Source organism: Salvelinus fontinalis, chromosome 22, assembly GCF_029448725.1.
Source record: "Salvelinus fontinalis isolate EN_2023a chromosome 22, ASM2944872v1, whole genome shotgun sequence".
NCBI lineage: Eukaryota > Metazoa > Chordata > Actinopteri > Salmoniformes > Salmonidae > Salvelinus > Salvelinus fontinalis.
Genome location: NC_074686.1, coordinates 37,306,300 through 37,332,329, shown reverse-complemented (window position 1 = coordinate 37,332,329; position 26,030 = coordinate 37,306,300). Strand labels below are relative to the sequence as shown.

At 41.8% G+C, this 26,030-nt stretch overlaps 1 protein-coding gene across 2 annotated transcripts in view; it reads right to left on the bottom strand.

Annotated features, from left to right (window-relative positions):
* LOC129820282 (gamma-aminobutyric acid type B receptor subunit 1-like) overlaps positions 1–26,030 on the bottom strand; it is a 294,632-nt gene that overhangs the window by 1,579 nt on the left and 267,023 nt on the right. For both annotated transcript variants that reach the window (XM_055877343.1, XM_055877344.1), the window contains 3 exons: positions 13,701–13,829; positions 12,707–12,853; positions 1–4,318 (listed from right to left, as the gene is read on the bottom strand). The exon at positions 1–4,318 is cut by the window's left edge and continues 1,579 nt beyond it. In XM_055877343.1, the coding sequence (XP_055733318.1) occupies positions 4,031–4,318; positions 12,707–12,853; positions 13,701–13,829 (564 nt within the window). In that variant the 3' untranslated portion in view covers positions 1–4,030. The remainder of the gene's footprint in view (positions 4,319–12,706; positions 12,854–13,700; positions 13,830–26,030) is intronic.

Genomic DNA, 26,030 nt, shown 5'->3' with positions numbered 1-26,030 from the left:
CATTATCCCGATTCTCCTTTAATGTTGAAGGTGGTGCTGTAGGATTTCACATTATCCTGATTCTCCTTTAATGTTGAAGTTGGTGCTGTAGGATTTCACATTATCCTGATTCTCCTTTAATGTTGAAGGTGGTGCTGTAGGATTTCACATTATCCTGATTCTCCTTTAATGTTGAAGGTGGTGCTGTAGGATTTCACGTTATCCTGATTCTCCTTTAATGTTGAAGGTGCTGCTGTAGGATTTCACATTATCCTGATTCTCCTTTAATGTTGAAGGTGCTGCCCAAGGATTTCACATTATCCTGATTCTCCTTTAATGTTGAAGGTGCTGCCCAAGGATTTCACATTATCCTGATTCTCCTTTAATGTTGAAGGTGCTGCTATAGGATTTCACATTATCCTGATTCTCCTTTAATGTTGAAGGTGCTACTGTAGAATTTCACATTATCCTGATTCTCCTTTAATGTTGAAGGTGCTGCTGTAGGATTTCACATTATCCTGATTCTCCTTTAATGTTGAAGGTGCTGCTCTAGGATTTCACATTATCCTGATTCTCCTTTAATGTTGAAGGTGCTGCTATAGGATTTCACATTATCCTGATTCTCCTTTAATGTTGAAGGTGCTGCTATAGGATTTCACATTATCCTGAGGATCGAATAGGATCTCGTTTTGTAGCACTCAGCATTAGAATATATGTTTTTTTTGTCACATAAACCAGTAATGTGTTGTTTTACAGGGTCAGTCATAGTAGTATGATAGGTGTTGTTGTACAGGGTCAGTCATAGTAGTATGATAGGTGTTGTTTTACAGGGTCAGTCATAGTTGTATGATAGGTGTTGTTTTACAGGGTCAGTCATAGTAGTATGATAGGTGTTGTTGTACAGGGTCAGTCATAGTAGTATGATAGGTGTTGTTGTACAGGGTCAGTCATAGTAGTATGATAGGTGTTGTTTTACAGGGTCAGTCATAGTAGTATGATAGGTGTTGTTTTACAGGGTCAGTCATAGTAGTATGATAGGTGCAGTGTAATGTGTTGTTGTACAGGGTCAGTCATAGTAGTATGATAGGTGTTGTTTTACAGGGTCAGTCATAGTTGTATGATAGGTGTTGTTTTACAGGGTCAGTCATAGTAGTATGATACGTGTTGTTTTACAGGGTCAGTCATAGTAGTATGATAGGTGTTGTTTTACAGGGTCAGTCATAGTAGTATGATAGGTGTTGTTTTACAGGGTCAGTCATAGTAGTATGATAGGTGCAGTGTAATGTGTTGTTGTACAGGGTCAGTCATAGTAGTATGATACGTGTTGTTTTACAGGGTCAGTCATAGTAGTATGATAGGTGCAGTGTAATGTGTTGTTGTACAGGGTCAGTCATAGTAGTATGATAGGTGTTGTTTTACAGGGTCAGTCATAGTTGTATGATAGGTGTTGTTTTACAGGGTCAGTCATAGTAGTATGATACGTGTTGTTTTACAGGGTCAGTCATAGTAGTATGATAGGTGTTGTTTTACAGGGTCAGTCATAGTAGTATGATAGGTGTTGTTTTACAGGGTCAGTCATAGTAGTATGATAGGTGCAGTGTAATGTGTTGTTGTACAGGGTCAGTCATAGTAGTATGATAGGTGTTGTTTTACAGGGTCAGTCATAGTAGTACGATAGGTGTTGTTTTACAGGGTCAGTCATAGTAGTATGATAGGTGTTGTTTTACAGGGTCAGTCATAGTAGTATGATAGGTGTTGTTTTACATGGTCAGTCATAGTAGTATGATAGGTGTTGTTTTACATGGTCAGTCATAGTAGTATGATAGGTGCAGTGTAATGTGTTGTTTTACATGGTCAGTCATAGTAGTATGATAGGTGTTGTTTTACATGGTCAGTCATAGTAGTACGATAGGTGTTGTTTTACAGGGTCAGTCATAGTAGTATGATAGGTGTTGTTTTACAGGGTCAGTCATAGTAGTATGATAGGTGTTGTTTTACAGGGTCAGTCATAGTAGTATGATAGGTGTTGTTTTACAGGGTCAGTCATAGTAGTATGATAGGTGTTGTTTTACAGGGTCAGTCATAGTAGTATGATAGGTGTTGTTTTACAGGGTCAGTCATAGTAGTATGATAGGTGTTGTTTTACAGGGTCAGTCATAGTAGTATGATAGGTGTTGTTTTACAGGGTCAGTCATAGTAGTATGATAGGTGTTGTTTTACAGGGTCAGTCATAGTAGTATGATAGGTGTTGTTTTACAGGGTCAGTCATAGTAGTATGATAGGTGTTGTTTTACAGGGTCAGTCATAGTAGTATGATAGGTGTTGTTTTACAGGGTCAGCCATAGTAGTATGATAGGTGTTGTTTTACAGGGTCAGTCATAGTAGTATGATAGGTGTTGTTTTACAGGGTCAGTCATAGTAGTATGATAGGTGTTGTTTTACAGGGTCAGTCATAGTAGTATGATAGGTGTTGTTTTACAGGGTCAGTCATAGTAGTATGATAGGTGTTGTTTTACAGGGTCAGTCATAGTAGTATGATAGGTGTTGTTTTACAGGGTCAGTCATAGTAGTATGATAGGTGTTGTTTTACAGGGTCAGTCATAGTAGTATGATAGGTGTTGTTTTACAGGGTCAGTCATAGTAGTATGATAGGTGTTGTTTTACAGGGTCAGCCATAGTAGTATGATAGGTGTTGTTTTACATGGTCAGTCATAGTAGTATGATAGGTGCAGTGTAATGTGTTGTTTTACATGGTCAGTCATAGTAGTATGATAGGTGTTGTTTTACAGGGTCAGTCATAGTAGTATGATAGGTGTTGTTTTACAGGGTCAGACATAGTAGTATGATTGGTGCAGTGTAATGTGTTGTTTTACAGGGTCAGTCATAGTAGTATGATAGGTGCAGTGTAATGTGTTGTTGTACAGGGTCAGTCATAGTAGTATGATAGGTGTTGTTTTATAGGGTCAGTCATAGTAGTATGATAGGTGCAGTGTAATGTGTTGTTGTACAGAGTCAGTCATAGTAATACAATGCCTCTGGAGAAAATGACAGTTAATTCAGTTCCTTGCTCAAGGACACAGCCAGATCTTTCACCTTCTCGGCTCAGATATTCAAACCAGCAAACTCTCGGTAGTAAACTGGTATTATGGTAAACAATAAATATGGTAAACAGGTATTATGGTAAACAATAAATATGGTAAACAGGTATTATGGTAAACAATTAATATGGTAAACAGGTATTATGGTAAACAATAAATATGATGGATGTCTAGCCATAACATCACTACCTGTCTTTTCTCCCTCACTTGGAGTAATGTATATACTAATCCCAGATGGCTGTTCATACATCATGCTCTGAGAGCAACAGGTGCAAAACTGTATCATTTACTGGAAATTATAGACTGTTGTTCTCATGTCCCCCCTTCAAAAAAAAGATGGAATGATTTCATTTATTGGACACTAGGGGGAGGGAGTGACAGAAGGAGAGAGAGAGAGAAGAGAGAGAGAAGAGAGAGAGAAGAGAGAGAGAGAGAGAGAGAGAGAGAGAGAGAGAGAGAGAGAGAGAAGAGAGAGGGAGGAGAAAGAGAGAGAGAGAGAGAGAGAGGGAGGGAGGAGAGAGAGAGGAGAAAGAGAGAGAGAGAGAGAAACGATAATCCTCTGCTTTCTGTTTTCCCTTCTTCAAATCCCTTTACCCTCTTTCAACAGTTCTCTTCAGAAAGCTTCCTCTTGTCTTTTTGGCTGTTTTAAGATAAGGCCTCTTCTCTCTGATCTCTATTATTCAATGAATCTCATCACCGTTTGACTCCCGTTGCCCCTCCGATCACTGTCTTACTCATCCCTAAGCACCCTCCCTCCCTCCCTACCTACCTACCTCCCTACCTACCTCCCTACCTCCTCTTGTTCACTAAGCATACTTTCTCTGACTCATACTCATTCGCTCACTCCCATTCGCTTATTGATGCTCACTCCGTTCTCACGCTTCCTCATCTCTCACCCCGCTCACCCCATTACTCATCCTTCATACTATAAGTCATCCCTCCTTCAGATCTCTCTACTTGTAGAGGAGCTGTAGCCGGCTGGTGTGGCAGTTGTTTCTATTGATCTTCCCGTCGGGCTGATAGAGGTTGGAGGAGTTGGAGAACGATGGAGGGAGGGAGTGGTTGTCTGCGGTGGGGTTGGGGTACCCCGGTGGGGGAATGAGGGATTTGGGGTCGTTGTTCGAGGGGACGGGGAGAAGGGGTGTGCTGTGGTTCTGGTTGGCTGTGGAGGGTCGTCTTCGGGAGCGGAGGGCTTGTCGCTCCACCAGCTGGTTTCGCAGCTCTGACACCCTCTCTTCTTTCTGTGAATGAGAGAGAGAGAGAGAGAGAGAGAGAGAGAGAGAGAGAGAGAGAGAGAGAGAGAGAGAGAGAGAGAGAGAGAGAGAGAGAGAGAGTGTTATATTCAAAGTGAATGATGACCTATCCTTTAGTAGGTTTATGTTTATTGTCATGAATCTTTCCTTGCAGGCATAATTGAACGGTTTCCACTAGATGGGCCAGCTGCAAAGTCAAAATTGGTTATATCGAGAAAAAATTGTATGACTTTGTGGCTGTGCCAGCTAGTGACCACTCTGCAGAGCTGCCTCCAGTACATGAGTCATTAAAATAAGTGCTAACCTGCAATCCTTTAACTAGGGACAGGAGTCCATATGTAGCTTGTTTTTGGTCACAGGTTCAGGAATGGCTGAAGAATTGCAACATTTACCCAGAGCTAACCCTGCAGATAGCAATACTGGGTGATTTGAAAAGTCAAAGTCAATCGATCAATAATATAATAATTATTTTAGCAAAAAATTTTCTTTATTTTTAAATCTGTAGAAACTATGAGAATAGAAAGGTTTAGAACGTTTGTGAAAGATCACAGCACAGTTGAAAAATATATGGCAAATAGAAATCCAATATGGATGGCATTAAGAGATATAGATGGGAGGGGTTGAATGGAGCTGAAGGGACAAATAACAACAAGATAACCAATGTAAAACAAACAGGGTCTGTAAAATGTATATGGGTTCAGAATAGCACAGTTACAAATATATGGTGAATAGAAATCAAACTGGATGGACATCAGAAATAGAGGAAGGACTAAAAACAAACAAAATATAGCTTTTGTCAAATATATTGTGTCTGTGAAATGTCTATAGTATGTATAAGCTGGAAGTAGAAGCCTAAGTGTTATTGTTTATATATATATATATATATATATATATACATACAGTATATATGTATGTGGGTATGTGTATGTACAGTATGTAAACTCAGCAAAATAATAAATGTCCTCTCACTGTCAACTGCGTTTATTTTCAGCAAACTTAACATGTGTAAATATTTGTATGAACATAATAAGATTCAACAACTGAGACATAAACTGAACAGGTTCCACAGACATGTGACTAACAGAAATGGAATGTGTCCCTAAACAAAGGGGGGGTCAAAATCAAAAGAAACAGTCAGTATCTGGTGTGGCCACCAGCTGCATTAAGTAATGCAGTGCATCTCCTCCTCATGGACTGCACCAGATTTGCCAGTTCTTGCTGTGAGATGTTACCCCACTCTTCCACCAAGGCACCTGGAAGTTCCAGGACATTTCTGGGGTGAATGGCCCTAGCCCTCACCCTCCGATCCAACAGGTCCCAGACGTACTCAATGGGATTGAGATCCGGGCTCTTCGCTGGCCATGGCAGAACTCTGACATTCCTGTCTTGCAGGAACTCACACACAGAACGAGCAGTATGGCTGGTGGCATTGTCTTGCTGGAGGGTCATGTCAGGATGAGCCTGCAGGAAGGGTACCACATGAGGGAGGAGGATGTCTTCCCTGTAATGCACAGCGTTGAGATTGCCTGCAATGACAACAAGCTCAGTCCGATGATGCTGTGACACACCACCCCAGACCATGACGGACCCTCCACCTACAAATCGATCCCGCTCCAGAGTGAGGCCTCGGTGTAACGCTCATTCCTTTGACGATAAACGCAAATCCTACCATCACCCCTGGTGAGACAAAACTACGACTCGTCAGTGAAGAGCACTTTTTGCCAGTCCTGTCTTGTCCAGCGACGATCGGTTTGGCCCATAGGCGACGTTGTTGCCGGTGATGTCTGGTGAGGACCTGGCTTACAACAGGCCTACAAGACCTCAGTCCAGCCTCTCTCAGCCTATTGCGGACAGTCTGAGCACTGATGGAGGGATTGTGCGTTCCTGGTGTAACTCGGGCAGTTGTTGTTGTCATCCTGTACCTGTCCCGCAGGTGTGAGGTTCAGATGTACCGATCCTGTGCAGGTGTTATTACACATGGTCTGCCACTGTGAGGATGATCAGCTGTCCGTCCTGTCTCCCTGTGGCGCTGTCTTAGGCGTCTCACAGTACGGACATGGTCACATCTGCCGTCCTCATGCCTCCTTGCAGCATGCCTAAGGCAAATTCACGCAGATGAGCAGGGACCCTGGGCATCTTTCTTTTGGTGTTTTTCAGAGTCAGTAGAAATGCCTCTTTAGTGTCCTAAGTTTTCATAACTATGACCTTATTTGCCTACCGTCTGTAAGCTGTTAGTGTCTTAACGACCGTTCCACAGGTGCATGTTCATTAATTGTTTATAGTTCATTGAACAAGCATGGAAAACAGTGTTTAAACCCTTTACAATGAAGATCTGTGAAGTTATTTGGATTTTTACGAATTATCTTAGAAAGACAGGGTCCTGAAAAAGGGACGTTTATTGTTTTGCTGAGTTATATATATTTTCCCAAAAAATATATGGGGGATTTTAAATGATGCAGACACTTACATTGATGGAAGCAACAATCTATATTAAAGCTGATCCACACCTGAAAATAAAATAAATATATAAAAAAAAATTAAAAATAAGCTAGGGCCAGGAGTTTTTCCATGACCATGTGATGGGATTAGATCCTATACCTACAGTATACCTACATGTAAAATAGGGATCTTCAAGTAGTCAGCAGGAGGCAGGTAGAGGTGTAAATGACTGTTGGATTTATATACACAGTGCTGGTGATGATGGTGATACAAAAATATATATATTTACAAATGTCTGAAAACGCCTCTCATCAGGCAAAACCTGTCTTAATCAGAAAAGCACAGGTGTGGTCTACCAAGCTCGGATACAACCTCCTCAAACAAAACTGCCAGAACGTGCCCAAACGGGAACTTAAATAGCATACACCACACCTATCCTGGCATGCAGGCCAGGTACATTTATTCTTGTTCAAGCATGCACGGTCACTCTACATTAACAAGACAGAGAGAAACCAGATGTGTTCCACACAAAAGACAATTAACAAATTGACAGAAAACTGGTAAGTACAAATAAATAAACCAATTCTCCTTATCAGCTAGCGAGCTCTCCAACCGACATTTCCAGCTATAGAGCTCTCCAAACAACATTTCCACTTCGAGAATGAGAACGGTATGAATGTAGAAATACATATACTTAAAGACTAAACAGAAATTAGACTCCCATAACCAAACATTACGGAGCGCTAGGTATATATTTAACATCGAATTGATCAACATTGTAAAACAATTGACACAAAGAATGAATAAGTATGCAGGAATTGGCGGGAGTCAGTGGAGAGAGGTGTGCCTATAGTGCATCTTAGCCACATTACTGCATAACATCACTGCATTGGGAATAGATGCTATACCTACTGCATAATATCACTGCATTAAGAACAGATGCTATACCTACTGCATAATATCACTGCATTAAGAACAGATGCTATACCTACTGCATAATATCACTGCATTAGGAACAGATGCTATACCTACTGCATAATATCACTGCAGTAAGAACAGATGCTATACCTACTGCATAATATCACTGCATTAGGAATAGATGCTATACCTACTGCATAATATCACTGCATTAGGAACAGATGCTATACCTACTGCATAATATCACTGCATTAAGAACAGATGCTATACCTACTGCATAATATCACTGCATTAAGAACAGATGCTATACCTACCTACTGCATAACATCACTGCATTTAGAACAGATGCTATACCTACTGCATAATATCACTGCATTAGGAACAGATGCTATACCTACTGCATAATATCACTGCATTAAGAACAGATGCTATACCTACTGCATAATATCACTGCATTAGGAACAGATGCTATACCTACTGCATAATATCACTGCATTAGGAACAGATGCTATACCTACTGCATAATATCACTGCATTAGGAACAGATGCTATACCTACTGCATAATATCACTGCATTGGGAATAGATGCTATACCTACTGCATAATATCACTGCATTAGGAACAGATGCTATACCTACTGCATAATATCACTGCATTAAGAAGAGATGCTATACCTACTGCATAATATCACTGCATTAGGAACAGATGCTATACCTACTGCATAATATCACTGCATTAGGAACAGATGCTATACCTACTGCATAATATCACTGCATTGGGAATAGATGCTATACCTACTGCATAATATCACTGCATTAGGAACAGATGCTATACCTACTGCATAATATCAATGCATTAGGAACAGATGCTATACCTACTGCATAATATCACTGCATTTAGATCAGATGCTATACCTACTGCATAATATCACTGCATTAGGAACAGATGCTATACCTACTGCATAATATCACTGCATTAGGAACAGATGCTATACCTACTGCATAATATCACTGCATTAGGAACAGATGCTATACCTACTGCATAATATCACTGCATTAGGAACAGATGCTATACCTACTGCATAATATCACTGCATTAGGAACAGATGGTATACCTACTGCATAATATCACTGCATTAGGAATAGATGCTATACCTACTGCATAATATCACGGCATTAGGAACAGATGCTATACCTACTGCATAATATCACTGCATTGGGAACAGATGCTATACCTACTGTATAATATCACTGCATTAGGAACAGATGCTATACCTACTGCATAATATCACTGCATTAAGAACAGATGCTATACCTACCTACTGCATAATATCACTGCATTAGGAACAGATGCTATACCTACTGCATAATATCACTGCATTAAGAACAGATACTATACCTACTGCATAATATCACTGCATTAGTTACAGATGCTATACCTACTGCATAATATCACTGCATTAGGAACAGATGCTATACCTACTGCATAATATCACTGCATTAAGAACAGATGCTATACCTACTGCATAATATCACTGCATTAAGAATAGATGCTATACCTACTGCATAATATCACTGCATTAGGAACAGATGCTATACCTACTGCAAAATATCACTGCATTAGGAACAGATGCTATACCTACCTACTGCATAATATCACTGCATTAGGAACAGATGCTATACCTACTGCATAAAATCAATGCATTAGGAACAGATGCTATACCTACTGCATAATATCACTGCATTTAGAACAGATGCTATACCTACTGCATAATATCACTGCATTAAGAACAGATGCTATACCTACTGCATAATATCACTGCATTAGGAACAGATGCTATACCTACTGCATAATATCACTGCATTGGGAATAGATGCTATACCTACTGCATAATATCACTGCATTAGGAACAGATGCTATACCTACTGCATAATATCAATGCATTAGGAACAGATGCTATACCTACTGCATAATATCACTGCATTTAGAACAGATGCTATACCTACTGCATAATATCACTGCATTAGGAACAGATGCTATACCTACTGCATAATATCACTGCATTAAGAACAGATGCTATACCTACTGCATAATATCACTGCATTAAGAATAGATGCTATACCTACTGCATAATATCACTGCATTAGGAACAGATGCTATACCTACTGCATAATATCACTGCATTAGGAACAGATGATATACCTACTGCATAATATCACTGCATTAAGAACAGATGCTATACCTACTGCATAATATCACAGCATTAGGAACAGATGATATACCTACTGCATCATATCACTGCATTAGGAACAGATGCTAGACCTACTGCATAATATCACTGCATTAGGAATAGATGCTATACCTACTGCATAATATCACTGCATTAGGAACAGATGCTATACCTACTGCATAATATCACTGCATTAGGAACAGATGCTATACCTACTGCATCATATCACTGCATTAAGAACAGATGCTATACCTACTGCATCATATCACAGATGCTATACCTACTGCATAATATCACTGCATTGGGAACAGATGCTATACCTACTGCATAATATCACAGATGCTATACCTACTGCATAATATCACTGCATTACGAACAGATGCTATACCTACTGCATAATATCAGTGCATTAGGAACAGATGCTACACCTACTGCATAATATCACTGCATTAGGAACAGATGCTATACCTACTGCATAATATCACTGCATTAGGAATAGATGCTATACCTACTGCATAATATCACTGCATTTAGAACAGATGCTATACCTACTGCATAATATCACTGCATTAGGAACAGATGCTATACCTACTGCATAATATCACATCATTAAGAACAGATGCTATACCCACCTACTGCATAATATCACTGCATTAGGAACAGATGCTATACCTACTGCATAATATCACTGCATTAGGAACAGATGCTATACCTACTGCATAATATCACTGCATTAGGAACAGATGCTATACCTACTGCATAATATCAATGCATTAGGAACAGATGCTATACCTACTGCATAATATCACTGCATTTAGAACAGATGCTATACCTACTGCATAATATCACTGCATTAAGAAAATATGCTATACCTACTGCATAATATCACTGCATTGGGAATAGATGCTATACCTACTGCATAATATCACTGCATTAGGAACAGATGCTATACCTACTGCATCATATCACTGCATTAGGAACAGATGCTATACCTACTGCATAATATCACTGCATTAAGAACAGATGCTATACCTACTGCATAATATCACTGCATTAGGAACAGATGCTATACCTACTGCATAATATCACTGCATTGGGAACAGATGCTATACCTACTGCATAATATCACTGCATTAAGAACAGATGCTATACCTACTGCATAATATCACTGCATTAGGAACAGATGCTATACCTACTGCATAATATCACTGCATTAGGAACAGATGCTATACCTACTGCATAATATCACTGCATTGGGAATAGATGCTATACCTACTGCATAATATCACTGCATTAGGAACAGATGCTATACCTACTGCATAATATCACTGCATTAGGAACAGATGCTATACCTACTGCATAATATCACTGCATTAGGAACAGATGCTATACCTACTGCATAATATCACTGCATTAAGAACAGATGCTATACCTACTGCATAATATCACTGCATTGGGAACAGATGCTATACCTACTGCATAATATCACTGCATTGGGAACAGATGCTATACCTACTGCATAATATCACTGCATTAGGAACAGATGCTATACCTACCTACTGCATAATATCACTGCATTAGGAACAGATGCTATACCTACTGCATAATATCACTGCATTAGGAACAGATGCTATACCTACTGCATAATATCACTGCATTTAGAACAGATGCTATACCTACTGCATAATATCACTGCATTAAGAAAATATGCTATACCTACTGCATAATATCACTGCATTGGGAATAGATGCTATACCTACTGCATAATATCACTGCATTAGGAACAGATGCTATACCTACTGCATCATATCACTGCATTAGGAACAGATGCTATACCTACTGCATAATATCACTGCATTAAGAACAGATGCTATACCTACTGCATAATATCACTGCATTAGGAACAGATGCTATACCTACTGCATAATATCACTGCATTGGGAACAGATGCTATACCTACTGCATAATATCACTGCATTAAGAACAGATGCTATACCTACTGCATAATATCACTGCATTAGGAACAGATGCTATACCTACTGCATAATATCACTGCATTAGGAACAGATGCTATACCTACTGCATAATATCACTGCATTGGGAATAGATGCTATACCTACTGCATAATATCACTGCATTAGGAACAGATGCTATACATACTGCATAATATCACTGCATTAGGAACAGATGCTATACCTACTGCATAATATCACTGCATTAGGAACAGATGCTATACCTACTGCATAATATCACTGCATTAAGAACAGATGCTATACCTACTGCATAATATCACTGCATTGGGAACAGATGCTATACCTACTGCATAATATCACTGCATTGGGAACAGATGCTATACCTACTGCATAATATCACTGCATTAGGAACAGATGCTATACCTACCTACTGCATAATATCACTGCATTAGGAACAGATGCTATACCTACTGCATAATATCACTGCATTAGGAATAGATGCTATACCTACTGCATAATATCACTGCATTAGGAATAGATGCTATACCTACTGCATAATATCACTGCATTAGGAACAGATGCTATACCTACTGCATAATATCACTGCATTGGGAACAGATGCTATACCTACTGCATAATATCACTGCATTAGGAACAGATGCTATACCTACTGCATAATATCACTGCATTAGGAACAGATGCTATACCTACTGCATAATATCACTGCATTAGGAACAGATGCTATACCTACTGCATAATATCACTTCATTAGGAACAGATGCTATACCTACCGCAATAACAGAAAATAACCTGTACCTCCTGAATGATCTTCTGTAGTTCCTTGTTCTCTCTCTCCAGCTGTCTGGACTTCTCCTCATCGTTGTTGTTGGTGGATGAGCCCTGTGTCTTCATGGTCTCCTGGGTGTCTGACTGCCACTCCCCTCGGGTGATCAGGCGACGCATCTACAGTACCACCATAGAGATAAACAATCTGTCCTGTAACATCTACAGAGTACCACCATAGAGATAAACAATCTGTCCTGAAACATCTACAGTACCACCATAGAGATAAACAATCTGTCCTGAAACATCTACAGTACCACCATAGAGATAAACAATCTGTCCTGAAACATCTACAGTACCACCATAGAGATAAACAATCTGTTCTGAAACATCTACAGTACCACCATAGAGATAAACAATCTGTCCTGAAACATCTACAGCACCACCATAGAGATAAACAATCTGTCCTGAAACATCTACAGTACCACCATAGAGATAAACAATCTGTCCTGAAACATCTACAGTACCACCATAGAGATAAACAATCTGTCCTGAAACATCTACAGTACCACCATAGAGATAACCAATCTGTCCTGAAACATCTACAGTACCACCATAGACCTGGTGCTCACCGGTACGGAATACCAGCACTTTGAATTTTCTACTATAGAATATAATCCCTAAAATGTTAACACCGGTACTGTAACAGACATACTGTAGTTACTGACTGAAGCTGCTATGGTAACACAGAGACATACTGTAGTTACTGACTGAAGCTGCTATGGTAACACAGAGACATACTGTAGTTACTGACTGAAGCTGCTATTGTAACACAGAGACACACTGTAGTTACTGACTGAAGCTGCTATGGTAACACAGAGACACACTGTAGTTACTGACTGAAGCTGCTATGGTAACACAGAAACACACTGTAGTTACTGACTGAAGCTGCTATGGTAACACAGAGACATACTGTAGTTACTGACTGAAGCTGCTATGGTAACACAGAGACAGCCGGTTATTCTACCTTGGGTACGAAGAGCACCACCAGGGTGATGTAGACGGAGAAGACGATGGCCAGGGAGGCGAAGGCAAACGAGGCGTCCTGCTGCGACGACAAGATCATGGTGACGGGAGCCGTGATCATACACAGCACCTGTAGGGAGGAGGGGGAGAGAGGGGGTTGGCGGAGGAGGAGGAGGAGATGGGGTAGGGGGAGAGAGGGGGTTGGCGGAGGAGGAGGAGGAGATGGGAGGGGGAGAGAGGGGGGTTGGCGGAGGAGGAGGAGGAGATGGGGTAGGGGGAGAGATAGAGGGGTGAGAGAGGGGGGTTGGCGGAGGAGGAGGAGGAGATGGGGTAGGGGGAGAGATAGAGGGGTGAGAGAGGAGGGGGAGAGAGGGGGGTTGGCGGAGGAGGAGGAGGAGGAGATGGGGTAGGGGGAGAGATAGAGGGGTGAGAGAGGGGGGTTGGCAGAGGAGAAGGAGGAGATGGGGTAGGGGGAGAGATAGAGGGGTGAGAGAGGGGGGTTGGCGGAGGAGGAGGAAGAGATGGGGTAGGGGGAGAGATAGAGGGGTGAGAGAGGAGGGGGTAGGAGGAGAGAGACAAATAGAGAGAAAGATAGGGGGCAGAGGAAGAGGAGAGAAGGAGAGAGACAAATAGAGAGAGAGAGAGAGGTTTAATAGTGGGAGAGAGAGAGAGATGTGGAATAGTGGGGGAGAGAGAGAGAGATGTGGAATAGTGGGGGAGAGAGAGAGAGATGTGGAATAGTGGGTGGGTGAGAGAGAGAGGTTTAATAGTGGGTGGGAGAGAGAGAGGGGGTGGTGAAAAATGAGAGAGAGGACAGAGAGGGAGGTTAGAATCCATACATATTGACAATCAGTCATCTCTCCTCAACCTGCAAAAACTGAAACATTGGTGGGTCCCCTGCAGGACAGTTGAGCTAACGTAGTCTAATGCAATTAGCATGAGGTTGTAAGTAACAAGAACATTTCCCAGGACATAGACATATCTGATATTGGCAGAAAGCTTAAATTCTTCTTAATCTAACTGCACTGTCCAATTTACAGTAGCTATTACAGTGAAATAATACAATGTTATTGTTTGAGAGTGCACAGTTTTGAACATGAAAAGTTATTAATAAACAAATTAGGCACATTTGGGCAGTCTTGATACAAAATTTTGAACCGAAATGCAATGGTTCATTGGATCAGTGTAAAAATTTGCACATACCCTGCTGCCATCTAGTGGCCAAAATCTAAATTGCACCTGGGCTAGAATAATACATTATTGCCTTTCTCTTGCATTTCAAAGATGATGGTACACAAAAATTAAAATAAACTATTGTTTTTTTCTTTTTATTATCTTTTACCAGATCTAGTGTGTTATATTCTCCTACATTCCTTTCACATTTCCACAAACCTCAAAGTGTTTCCTTTAAAATGGTACCAAGAAAATACATATCCTTGCTTCAGGGCCTGAGCTACAGGCAATTAGATTTGGGTATGTCATTTTAGGCGAAAAAGGGTCCGGTAAGAGGTTTTTAACCAGGCTGGCAAATGGAAAAACGGACCCCGCAATCAAAACTGAGGCGATATTTTTCTCTGTCGTGTCATTAATCACAGCGGACAGGTCACAGAAGAAAAGGACGATTATCTCAGGGCACATATTCAATCCACAGCTATAAGGTGTGTCTCAAAAATCATATTCAAACAGCTAAATGATCCTTGGTATGACCGTCTTAAAACAATTCCATATAGCTTAGTAGAACCCCCCCCCCCCCCCCCCCATTCCAGCGTAAACCCTAATGAGTTAACTGCTCCCCTTTGATTGATCTTTAATTCATCTTATCGTGAGTGCCTGTAACTTCAGCAGACGGTGGTGGTGGAATCAGTCTCATTTGTTTTACAGAGAAGAGGTATCGCTGGGTCACCATTCATCACAAGCCGAGAGAGAGGGAGGGAGGGAGGGAGGGAGAGCGAGAGCGAGAGCGAGAGCGAGAGCGAGAGCGAGAGAGAAAGACAGAGAGAGAGAGACAGAGAGAGAGAGAGAGAGAGAGAGAGAGAGACAGAGAGAGAGAGAGGGAGGGAGAGACAGAGGGAGAGACAGAGGGGGACAAGAAAGAGAGGAGAACAGGAAAGTGTGCATAAAAATAAACACATGCAAGTTCTCTCTCCAGAGCCAATTTGCAATTCTCTCAGTCAGCTTGAGTTTAAATTGGGTTCAATGCATAGTGGGTAATCCTCTGAGATGAATTAAAATACAACGATGGAAATTGGGAAATAGGAAATCTGCCATAGTGGGGACAACACTCTTGATTAAAATGCTGTGTCACAGCCGCAGCGCAGCAGGAGAGACTGTGGAGATGTTTATTTTGTATTTCCAGACTCAATACTGTGGGGTTTTTATAAGGTTTTTGACATGCTTAACTAACTATTCTTATGCATTAAAGTTTGAATTGCTGACTCTTGTGAACCTGCATTTTCCATTTGTCTCTACTCTTACCAGTGCTCTGTCTAGCCATGAATATCAGCCTGAAATGTGTGTGTGTTAAAGAGAGCGCTGTACTGTATGAAATATGTGTGTGTATGCAACAAATGTATCAGTAGTGTGGGCGCTGTACTATGTGACCGGGACTGTGCCAATCTGAGAGAGACACAGGAGGGGGGTGAATCAGGAGACTGCTGACCAGACAATAACAGATAAACTATACACACGAAAAACATATGTGAATTTCTGAGTTATGCACTATAACCCAATACTATAACAAACGTGATTAGCAACTGTATTGTATGTGATTGAATACTATAACAAACGTGATTAGCAACTATATCATATGTGATTGAATATTGTATTGTATGTGATTGAATACTATAACAAATGTGATTTGATATTGACAAACTGTTTGAGCGCCTGGATGTCTGTGTGTGTGTGCTGGAAGTAACAGTTAGCTCAGATAAGAAGCTGGGAAGCTGTAGTTAGCCTTGAGAGAGAACAGAGGACAATGCATACAGGTGCAGATATCTCAGACAATGTTATAAAACTGTCTGACCTCAGTCTTTGGGGTGAAGGAGCGTAATCTACACAGCAACAGTATCGGGACATCATATGCGCTAAGGGGCCAGGACTGGCTTAAGGCGCCAACATCAACGATAGGCTGGGTGAGTCTAAACCACGCCCAGTCTCTACTCTGACAGGCCGGCTCGGAAGCGGGAACAATCTCTGTTACGAGTATAAAATATTATCTTTGTCAGAAACAAATCAGTTCTCTGTCTTATCCTGCGCGATGAAACATTGAACCCGTATATACGGAAATTGTATTTGCCATTTATTAACTTTTGAATTAAACAATTATTTTAACCAAGTTCAGGTGTTCCTATCTCAGTTGAACTTTCGCAACCCTAACAATACCAAACAGTGAAAGACCACACTGACCAGGCGTATTCTCAATTTGTGAGATTTGGATGCAGAGAATGACATTAAAATCCAATGCAGCTGTTTTAGAAAATGGACATTTCTCAAACAAACATGTTGCTAGGACTGTCTGGGAGGGGTCTGAGAGAGGAGCCTAATTGGAGGAGCCTAATTGGAGGAGCATAATTGGAGGAGCCTAAATGGAGGAGCCTAATTGGAGGGGCCTAATTGGAGGAGCCTAAATGGAGGAGCCTAATTGGAGGAGCCTAAATGGAGGAGCCTAAATGGAGGAGCCTAATTGGAGGAGCCTAATTGGAGGAGCCTAAATGGAGGGGCCTAATTGGAGGAGCCTAAATGGAGGAGCCTAAATGGAGGAGCCTAAATGGAGGGGCCTAATTGGAGGAGCCTAAATGGAGGAGCCTAATTGGAGGAGCCTAATTGGAGGAGCCTAATTAGAGGAGCCTAAATGGAGGAGCCTAATTGGAGGAGCCTAATTGGAGGAGCCTAATTGGAGGAGCCTAATTGGAGGAGCCTAATTGGAGGAGCCTAAATGAAGGGTGTGTAACCTGAAAAATAGCTGTTTTTGGCAGAGAGGAGGGCTTTTCAAAGAGCTCTTACACTAAAAGTACATTACCATAATTTTCCCATTTTCACAGTATTATTTTTTCAACCTCATAATGTGGAGATATACACAAAAGAAAGGAAAATCATGCTTTGGACTGCGCTACCCCTTTAAACATGTTATAAGCATTTCTTGAGAATTTCATTTTTAATTTCGTTGTCAGCCACACCACAGGACAGAAAGGGCTAACCAATTACAGAAATAGAGAGATAAATATGACTTGTTCTTTGTAGATCACTAGAAGAGGAGAATATCTGTTGGATTCATCCAGGATGGTCCAGGTTGATGTTGAGATGGATTCACCCAGGATGGTCCAGGTTGATGTTGAGATGGATTCATCCAGGATGGTCCAGGTTGATGTTGAGATGGATTCATCCAGGATGGTCCAGATTGATGTTGAGATGGATTCATCCAGGATGGTCCAGATTGATGTTGAGATGGATTCATCCAGGATGGTCCAGATTGATGTTGAGATGGATTCATCCAGGATGGTCCAGATTGATGTTGAGATGGATTCATCCAGGATGGTCCAGATTGATGTTGAGATGGATTCATCCAGGATGGTCCAGATTGATGTTGAGATGGATTCATCCAGGATGGTCCAGATTGATGTTGAGATGGATTCATCCAGGATGGTCCAGGTTGATGTTGAGATGGATTCATCCAGGATGGTCCAGGTTGATGTTGAGATGGATTTACCCAGTACGGTCCAGGTTGATGTTGAGATGGATTCATCCAGGATGGTCCAGGTTGATGTTGAGATGGATTTACCCAGTACGGTCCAGGTTGATGTTGAGATGGATTCATCCAGGATGGTCCAGATTGATGTTGAGATGGATTCATCCAGGATGGTCCAGATTGATGTTGAGATGGATTCACCCAGGATGGTCCAGGTTGAATCCTGGAGAGACATGGAAGTCTCCTCGCCCCAACCAGGTCTTGAACCAGAACCCGTCTGAATGCATCATCAACTGCCTCCCACGAATTATCGTTACCTTTCGCTCCAGAGAAGCCGAGGCCCTGGCAAGGGAAACTACTACTTCAAGGTCTAAGAGCGATTGAAACGCTACAAGTGCGCACCACTAGCCAATTTACACTAGTTCCACACACACTGCAGGCCTGACGAGTGGATGTATTCCCCTGATGAGGAAGGAAAGAGGCCCTACTTACTACCCATCCTCTCTGCTGCCTCTCCTCTGTTTTCTGGGCCACATTCAGATGGCAGATACTGTAGATCCCCCATGTACACAGCCCTCATGGTGAAAACACACACACATACAACACACACACACACACACACACACACACACACACACACACACACACATACACACACACACACACACACACACACACACACACACACACACACACACACACACACACACACTGTTTCTGGGCCACATTCAGATGGCAGATACTGTAGATCCTATAGGGAACGGTGGCTGTGTAGTCATTTAGGACAGCTCCCATGCTGAAAGACCCACTGGCCAGATCCTCATTAGGGGTGAGAGGTACAGTAGGGCTGGAGGTGAGCAGAGACACAGAGGACCACAGAGGTCAGAAAGCCAGGCATCGGCAGAGAATTAAACGAAGGAGGGGAGGGAGGGAGATAGAGAGAGAGAATGAATGGAAACTGAAAATGAACTGACACACAGCGCGGAGAGAGACTGACATACAGATCAGCCCAGCTGTGAGGGAAATGGACAAAAAGACAAACACTCTTACTGACACTGCCCAAAGAACTCTCTCTCTATGTCTTTCTCTCTATCTGTGTCTCTCTCTCTCTCTCTCTCTGTCTCTCTCTGTCTCTCTCTCTGTGTCTCTCTGTCTCTCTCTCTCTCTGTCTCTCTCTATTCAAGGGGCTTTATTGGCATGGGAAACATATGTTTACATTGCCAAAGCATGTGAAATAGATAATAAACAAAAGTTAAATAAACAATGAAAAATTAACAGTAAACATTACACTCATAAATTATTTTTGTTTTTTATTGCCAATTTTAACCGCACACTTGTTGTTTGTGTATATGGATTTTATAATGTCGTATGTTTTTCCCTCAACACCGCTTTCCATCAATTTGTACAGCAGACGCTCATACCAGTCAAAAGCTTTTTTGAAATCAACAAAGCATAAAAACACTTTGCCTCTGTTTGTTTGCCAATTAGGGTGTGTAGGGTGAATACGTGGTCTGTCGTACGGTAATTTGGTAAAAAGCCAATTTCACATTTGTTCAGTACATTGTTTTCATTGAGGAAATGTACGAGTCTGCTGTTAATGATAAGGCAGAGGATTTTCCCAAGGTTGCTGTTGACGTATATCCCACAGTAGTTATGGAGGTCAGATTTGTCTATACTTTTGTGGATTGGGTTGATCAGTCTATGGTTCCACATATTAGGGAAGATGCCAGAACTGAGGATGATGTTAAAGAGTTTAAGTATAGCCAATTGGAATGTGTGGTCTGTATATTTGATCATTTCATTTCGGATACCATCAACACTACAGGCCTTTCTTGGTTGGAGGGTTTGTATTTTATCCTGTAGTTCATTCAATATAATTGGAGAATCCAGTGGGTTCTGGTCGTCTTTAATAGCTGATTCTAAAATGTGTATTTGATCCTGTACATCACAGGTGTCAAACTCATTCCACGGGGGGCCGAGTGTCTGCGGGTTTTCGCTCCTCCCTTATTCTTGATTGATGAATTAACATCACTAATTAGTTAGGAACTCCCCACACCTGGTTGTCTAGGGCTTTATTGAAAGGAAAGACCAAAAACCTGCAGACACAAGGCCCTCCGTGGAATGAGTTTGACACCCCTGCTGTACATGTTTTTGCTGTTTGTTCTTTGTTATTAGAGACAAAAAAGATTGGAGAATTGGTTAATCCATACATCTCCGTTTTGGATAGATAACTCTTCATGTTGTTGTTTGTTCAGTGTGTTCCAATTTTCTCAGAAGTGATTAGATTCTATGGATTATTAAATTCTGAAGTGCTGTTCCTTCTATCTCCGTAGTGTATTTCTGTATTGTTTTAGTGATTCACCATAGTGAAGGCTCAGATTTTCTGGGTCTCTATGTTTTTGGTTGGATAGGTTTGTCAATATCTTTATTAGGTTAATCCATTCTTCTTCAAACCATTTCAAATCAAATCAAATTGTATTTGTCACACGCGCCGAATACAACAGGTGTAGACCTTACAGTGAAATGCTTACTTACAAGCCCTTTACCAACAATGCAGTTTTAAGAAAAATACTTAAAGAAAATAAGAAATAATAGTAACAAACAATTAAAGAGCAGCAGTAAAATAACAATTGCGAGGCTATATACAGGGGGTACCGGTACAGAGTCAATGTGCGGGGGTACCGGTTAGTCGAGGTAATATGTACATGTATGTAGAGTTATTAAAGTGACTAAGCTGTTTTGTAGCCTCTTGGACCTAGACTTGGCGCTCTGATATGATTAGGGTGGCTGGAGTCTCTGACAATTTTTAGGGCCTTCCTCTGACACCGCCTGGTACTGAGGTCCTGGATGTCAGGAAGCTTGGGCCCAGTGATGTACTGGGCCGTACGCACTACCCTCTGTAGCGCCTTGTGGTCGGAGGCCGAGCAGTTGCCATAGCAGGCAGTGATGCAACCATACCAGGTATACCTGCCATACCAGGCAGTGATGCAACCATACCAGGCAGTGATGCAACCATACCAGGCAGTGATGCAACCATACCAGGCAGTGATGCAACCATACCAGGCATACCTGCCATACTAGGCCGTGATGCTCTCGATGGTAAAGCTGTAGAACTTTTTGAGGATTTGAGGATCCATGCCAAATCTTTTTAGTCTCCTGAGGGGGAGACTACCTGCTCCACTACAGCCCAGTCGATGAGAATGGAGGCGTGCTCGGTCCTCTTTTTCCTGTAGTCCACAATCATCTCCTTTGTCTTGATCACGTTGAGGTTGTTGTTCTTGCACCACACGTTCAGGTCTGTGACCTCCTCCCTATAGGCTGTCTCATCGTTGTGTCATCGGCAAGCTTAATGATGGTGTTAGAGTCGTGCAGTCATGAGTGAACAGTGAGTACAGGAAGGGACTGAGCACGCACCCCTGAGGGGCCACCGTGTTGAGGATCAGCGTGATTGATGTGTTGTTACCTACCCTTACCACCTGGGGGCAGCCCGTCAGGAAGTTCAGGATCTAGTTGCAGAGGGAGGTGTTTAGTCCCAGGGTCCTTAGCTTAGTGATGAGCTTTGAGGGCACAATGGTGTTGATCTGTTGGGGCGGTATGCAAATTGGAGTGGGTCTAGGGTTTCTGGGATGATGGTGTTGTTGTGAGCCATGACCAGCCTTTCAAAGCATTTCATGGCTACAGACGTGAGTGCTACGGGTCGGTAGTCATTTAGGTAGGTTACCCTAGTGTTCGTGGGCACAGGGACTATGATGGTCTGCTTGAAACATGTTGGTATTACAGACTCAGACAGGGAGAGGTTGAAAATGTCAGTGAAGACACTTGCCAGTTGGTCAGCACATGCTCGGAGTACACATCCTGGTAATCCGTCTGGCCCTGCGGCCTTGTGAATGTTGACCTGTTTTAAGGTCTTACTCACATCGGCTGCGGAGAGCGTGATCACACAGTCGTCGGGAACAGCTGATGCTCTCATGAATGTTTCAGTGTTACTTGCCTCAAAGCAAGCACAGAAGTAATTTACCTCGTCTGGTAGGCTCGTGCCACTGGGCAGCTCTCGGCTGTGCTTCCCTTTGTAGTCTGAAAACAGTTTGCAAGCCCTCCGACGAGCGTCAGAGCCGGTGTAGTACGATTCGATCGTAGCCCTGTATTGACACGTTGCCTGTTTGATGGTTTGTCGGAGGGCACAGTGGGATTTCTTATAAGCTTTCGGGTTAGTCCCGCTCCTTGAAAGAGGCAGCTCTACCCTTCAGCTCAGTGCGGATGTTGCCTGTAATCCATGGCTTCTGGTTGGAGTATGTACGTACAGTCACTGTGGGGACAACATCATCGATGCACTTATTGAAGCCAGTGACTGATGTGGTGTACTCCTCAATGCCATCGGAAGAATCCCGGAACACATTTCAAATGCACCACACGGGGCCCCGTGTGGCTCAGTTGATAGAGCATGGCGCTTGCAACGCCAGGATTGTGGGTTCGATTCCCACGGGGGGCCAGTACAAAAAAAGTATGAATGTATGTACTTGTAAGTCGCTCTGGATAAGAGCGTCTGCTAAATGACTTAAATGTAAATGTAAATGTAAATATAGATTCAAACACAAAGACCAGGGAGGCGAAAACAGACTAGGCCAACATTTATCATCCATATAAAATACGTTTAGCAATCTACTACTGACTAATTTAGCCAGAACAATAGGCTACCTGGCGAGTTGATTGATCATTTTTATATTTCAGATAGGTTTGGGTGCCCACTGGAACTACATAGAAAATGACATTGAACCAACATGGAATAGACGTTGAATTGACGTCTGTGCCCAGTGGATGGCTACTGGCTATATGCCTAAAGATAAGCCATTGTAACATCGCACAGCCTTCAACAGAATTTTTGGTTTTCGCTGTTTGTGGGTTTTATCTGGTTTTAACAAAACAATGTCTTTGCTTCATAATCTGTATGTCTCATTGCCAAATTCAGAGTATAAATATAAATATAGTTATTAATCTTATAAACGTAGAATGAATTACTTTCACATTAATTCGGTGGATGTTAGATTTGTAACACATCACGTCAGGCTTTCCACTATCTTATCTGCACTATCAAAACTCTTCCCTATTATGTGTGTGTGAGTGAGTGAGTGAGTGAGTGAGAGTGAGAGAGAGAGAGAGTGTGTGAGGTGCAAAGGGATGGCGAGGTGCAGGCAGGCAGGCTGCCCTCCAAAGGGATGGCGAGGTGCAGGCAGGCAGGCTGCCCTCCAAAGGGATGGCGAGGTGCAGGCAGGCAGGCTGCCCTCCAAGGGGATGGCGAGGTGCAGGCAGGCAGGCTGCCCTCCAAGGGGATGGCGAGGTGCAGGCAGGCAGGCTGCCCTCCAAGGGGATGGCGAGGTGCAGGCAGGCAGGCTGCCATCCAAAGTGATGGCGAAGTGCAGGCAGAACATATTTTTCATCCGATTCTGCAACCTCAGCTACAAGTAGGTGTATGATTCTGCTTGCTCTGGACTCCAGAGAAGTGACAGGATATCCCTTGTTGATATTCGCTGCTAACATAAATTACTTTCAGCTCCAAATGCAGGTGTAAAACACAGTTTTATCTGTAGAACAGAACACTGGCTTTTATATCTTCAGGTGGCAATAGTAATTAGAGTCAGCTGCTTCTTGACGAAGGGGCGGGGTCAGCTCTCCAATCATCAATTAGCCATTGAGTCGACGAATCAGCTGGTTGGGGAGAACTCAGGAAGCTATCTCCTGAAACACACACACTCAAATACAAAAGCTACAACACAGAAACTGGGGAACGTAACACCTATCTTGCGTTTTGAAAACGCTTCCCCGTGTATGGCTGTATTGACAGGCTACATTCGCATGTTCGCGATAGGGATTCACATTTTCATGAAACTCTACCACGTTTCAGTAAAGAGCATAATTCATATTTATCCTGAGAGTCCCGGGAAATACTGTAAAAATCGAAAGTGCTCATTTAAAGCGTTAAAAACCAAGATATGATCACTTAGGGTTCTCCCAAGATAAGATTGTCACTGCGCCACATTGCCGTCTTGCCTGCACCACTATGTAAAGATGTTACAGCAAGTGAAATTGCTATTTAGTAATGATAGAGTAACTTTGATCGCCAATGCCATTGTTGTGAACTGCAAAACAGGCCGTTTATAGATCCGTTCTTATGTTCACGCTCGACACAGCGTGATCAGGACTCACCCCGGGTAGGGCATAGCGTTGTCGAATCATACAAACTTTGTAACAAAAGTCAAATGACCCGTTTCTAAACTTTAGAAATAACCTCATATTTGGCTAAATCGAGTTGATAATTATACAGATACCAGATCAGCTCATGAATAACGGGGAGAAGGAAGGGCGGAAATTTAGAAATCTAGGTATTTTAACAGCGACCAAATCTTAAAAAAAAAAAAAATATCCATATTTACTCTTATACCATTTGTTGATCACACATTCTCTACCGAAGTTCTCATATGGGCAGAAATACGAGACAGCGCAGAGAAACGGGGAAAATGTTATAGAGGTATTTTTTTTTACATGCATAGGCGATACGTGCTTTGATAATGCAACCTATGGATTACAGAATACAGTTAGTCTGGATTGTGGGTTTCAGCGAGATTGGGAATATAGGAAAATAGCCAAGGCTCTATATAAGGCTACTAGGTGAGTCAATACATACATCATACTCTTGGTTTACGCTAAATGTTTCTGATCAGTGATAGATGGGCAAACAAATAAATTAGCTACCATTTTCACTTGTCCAGACAGAGATCAATTAACCAAAATATACAGACTGATTCAATGAAACAAAATCACATTAATTGATTATCAGACAAATCACATGCTTTTGGTCGGTAGTAGGACATTCTACTTCGCGAGTGAACTGCCAAATCCACTTGTATAACATGCTAGCAAAATGTTCTGATCACCTAATATATGAGCAAACTAGAATACAGATGATCATTAGCACTCATCTCAATGTAGCTAATATTTCCCCTGCCTAATTGTTACCAAATATCCAAACGGAGATTCAGTGAAAAGAAAGATCTGACATTGATGGATGTATCTACAGTAGATGAGTCCCCAACGCTTGTCTCAAAGCAGCGCGATGGCGCTGTCGCAATCAAACCGATAGACGGAATGATCATCTAGGTGACCACACATTACTATTGCTTTATATTAGTATAACGGTTGGTTATGATTTTGGGAGTTTCAGTATAAGCAAGAATTTGATATACGCCTTCAATTGCATTAGTTTGACTTATTCCAATATGTTCATCATTCCGTTGATCATAATAACTAAGGTGAGTTGTCCTCTCTCTACGCTTTGTCTAGGGCCAATGGCTGTTTCCTCGGTCAATCTGGGATCGAACTTTCAAATCGGATTAGAACTCTAAACTTCATTCAGGTGTCTTGTGCACAGGCGGGGAAGTTAGGACGATTCATTAATATATAATTTTATTTACAATGCACAAATAAAACTAAACGGTTTCTTTTTCTTTTCTTGTTTTTGGCAAAAAAAGTAAACAGCCCAAATATGGCTTCCAAAAACGAAAAGAAAGAAAAGAAAGACAGAAGAGAGAAAAGAAAGGGCGACAGTATGCCACCCAATTCTTCACAAAGGAAGGTGGGTGTAGTCCGGTGAGT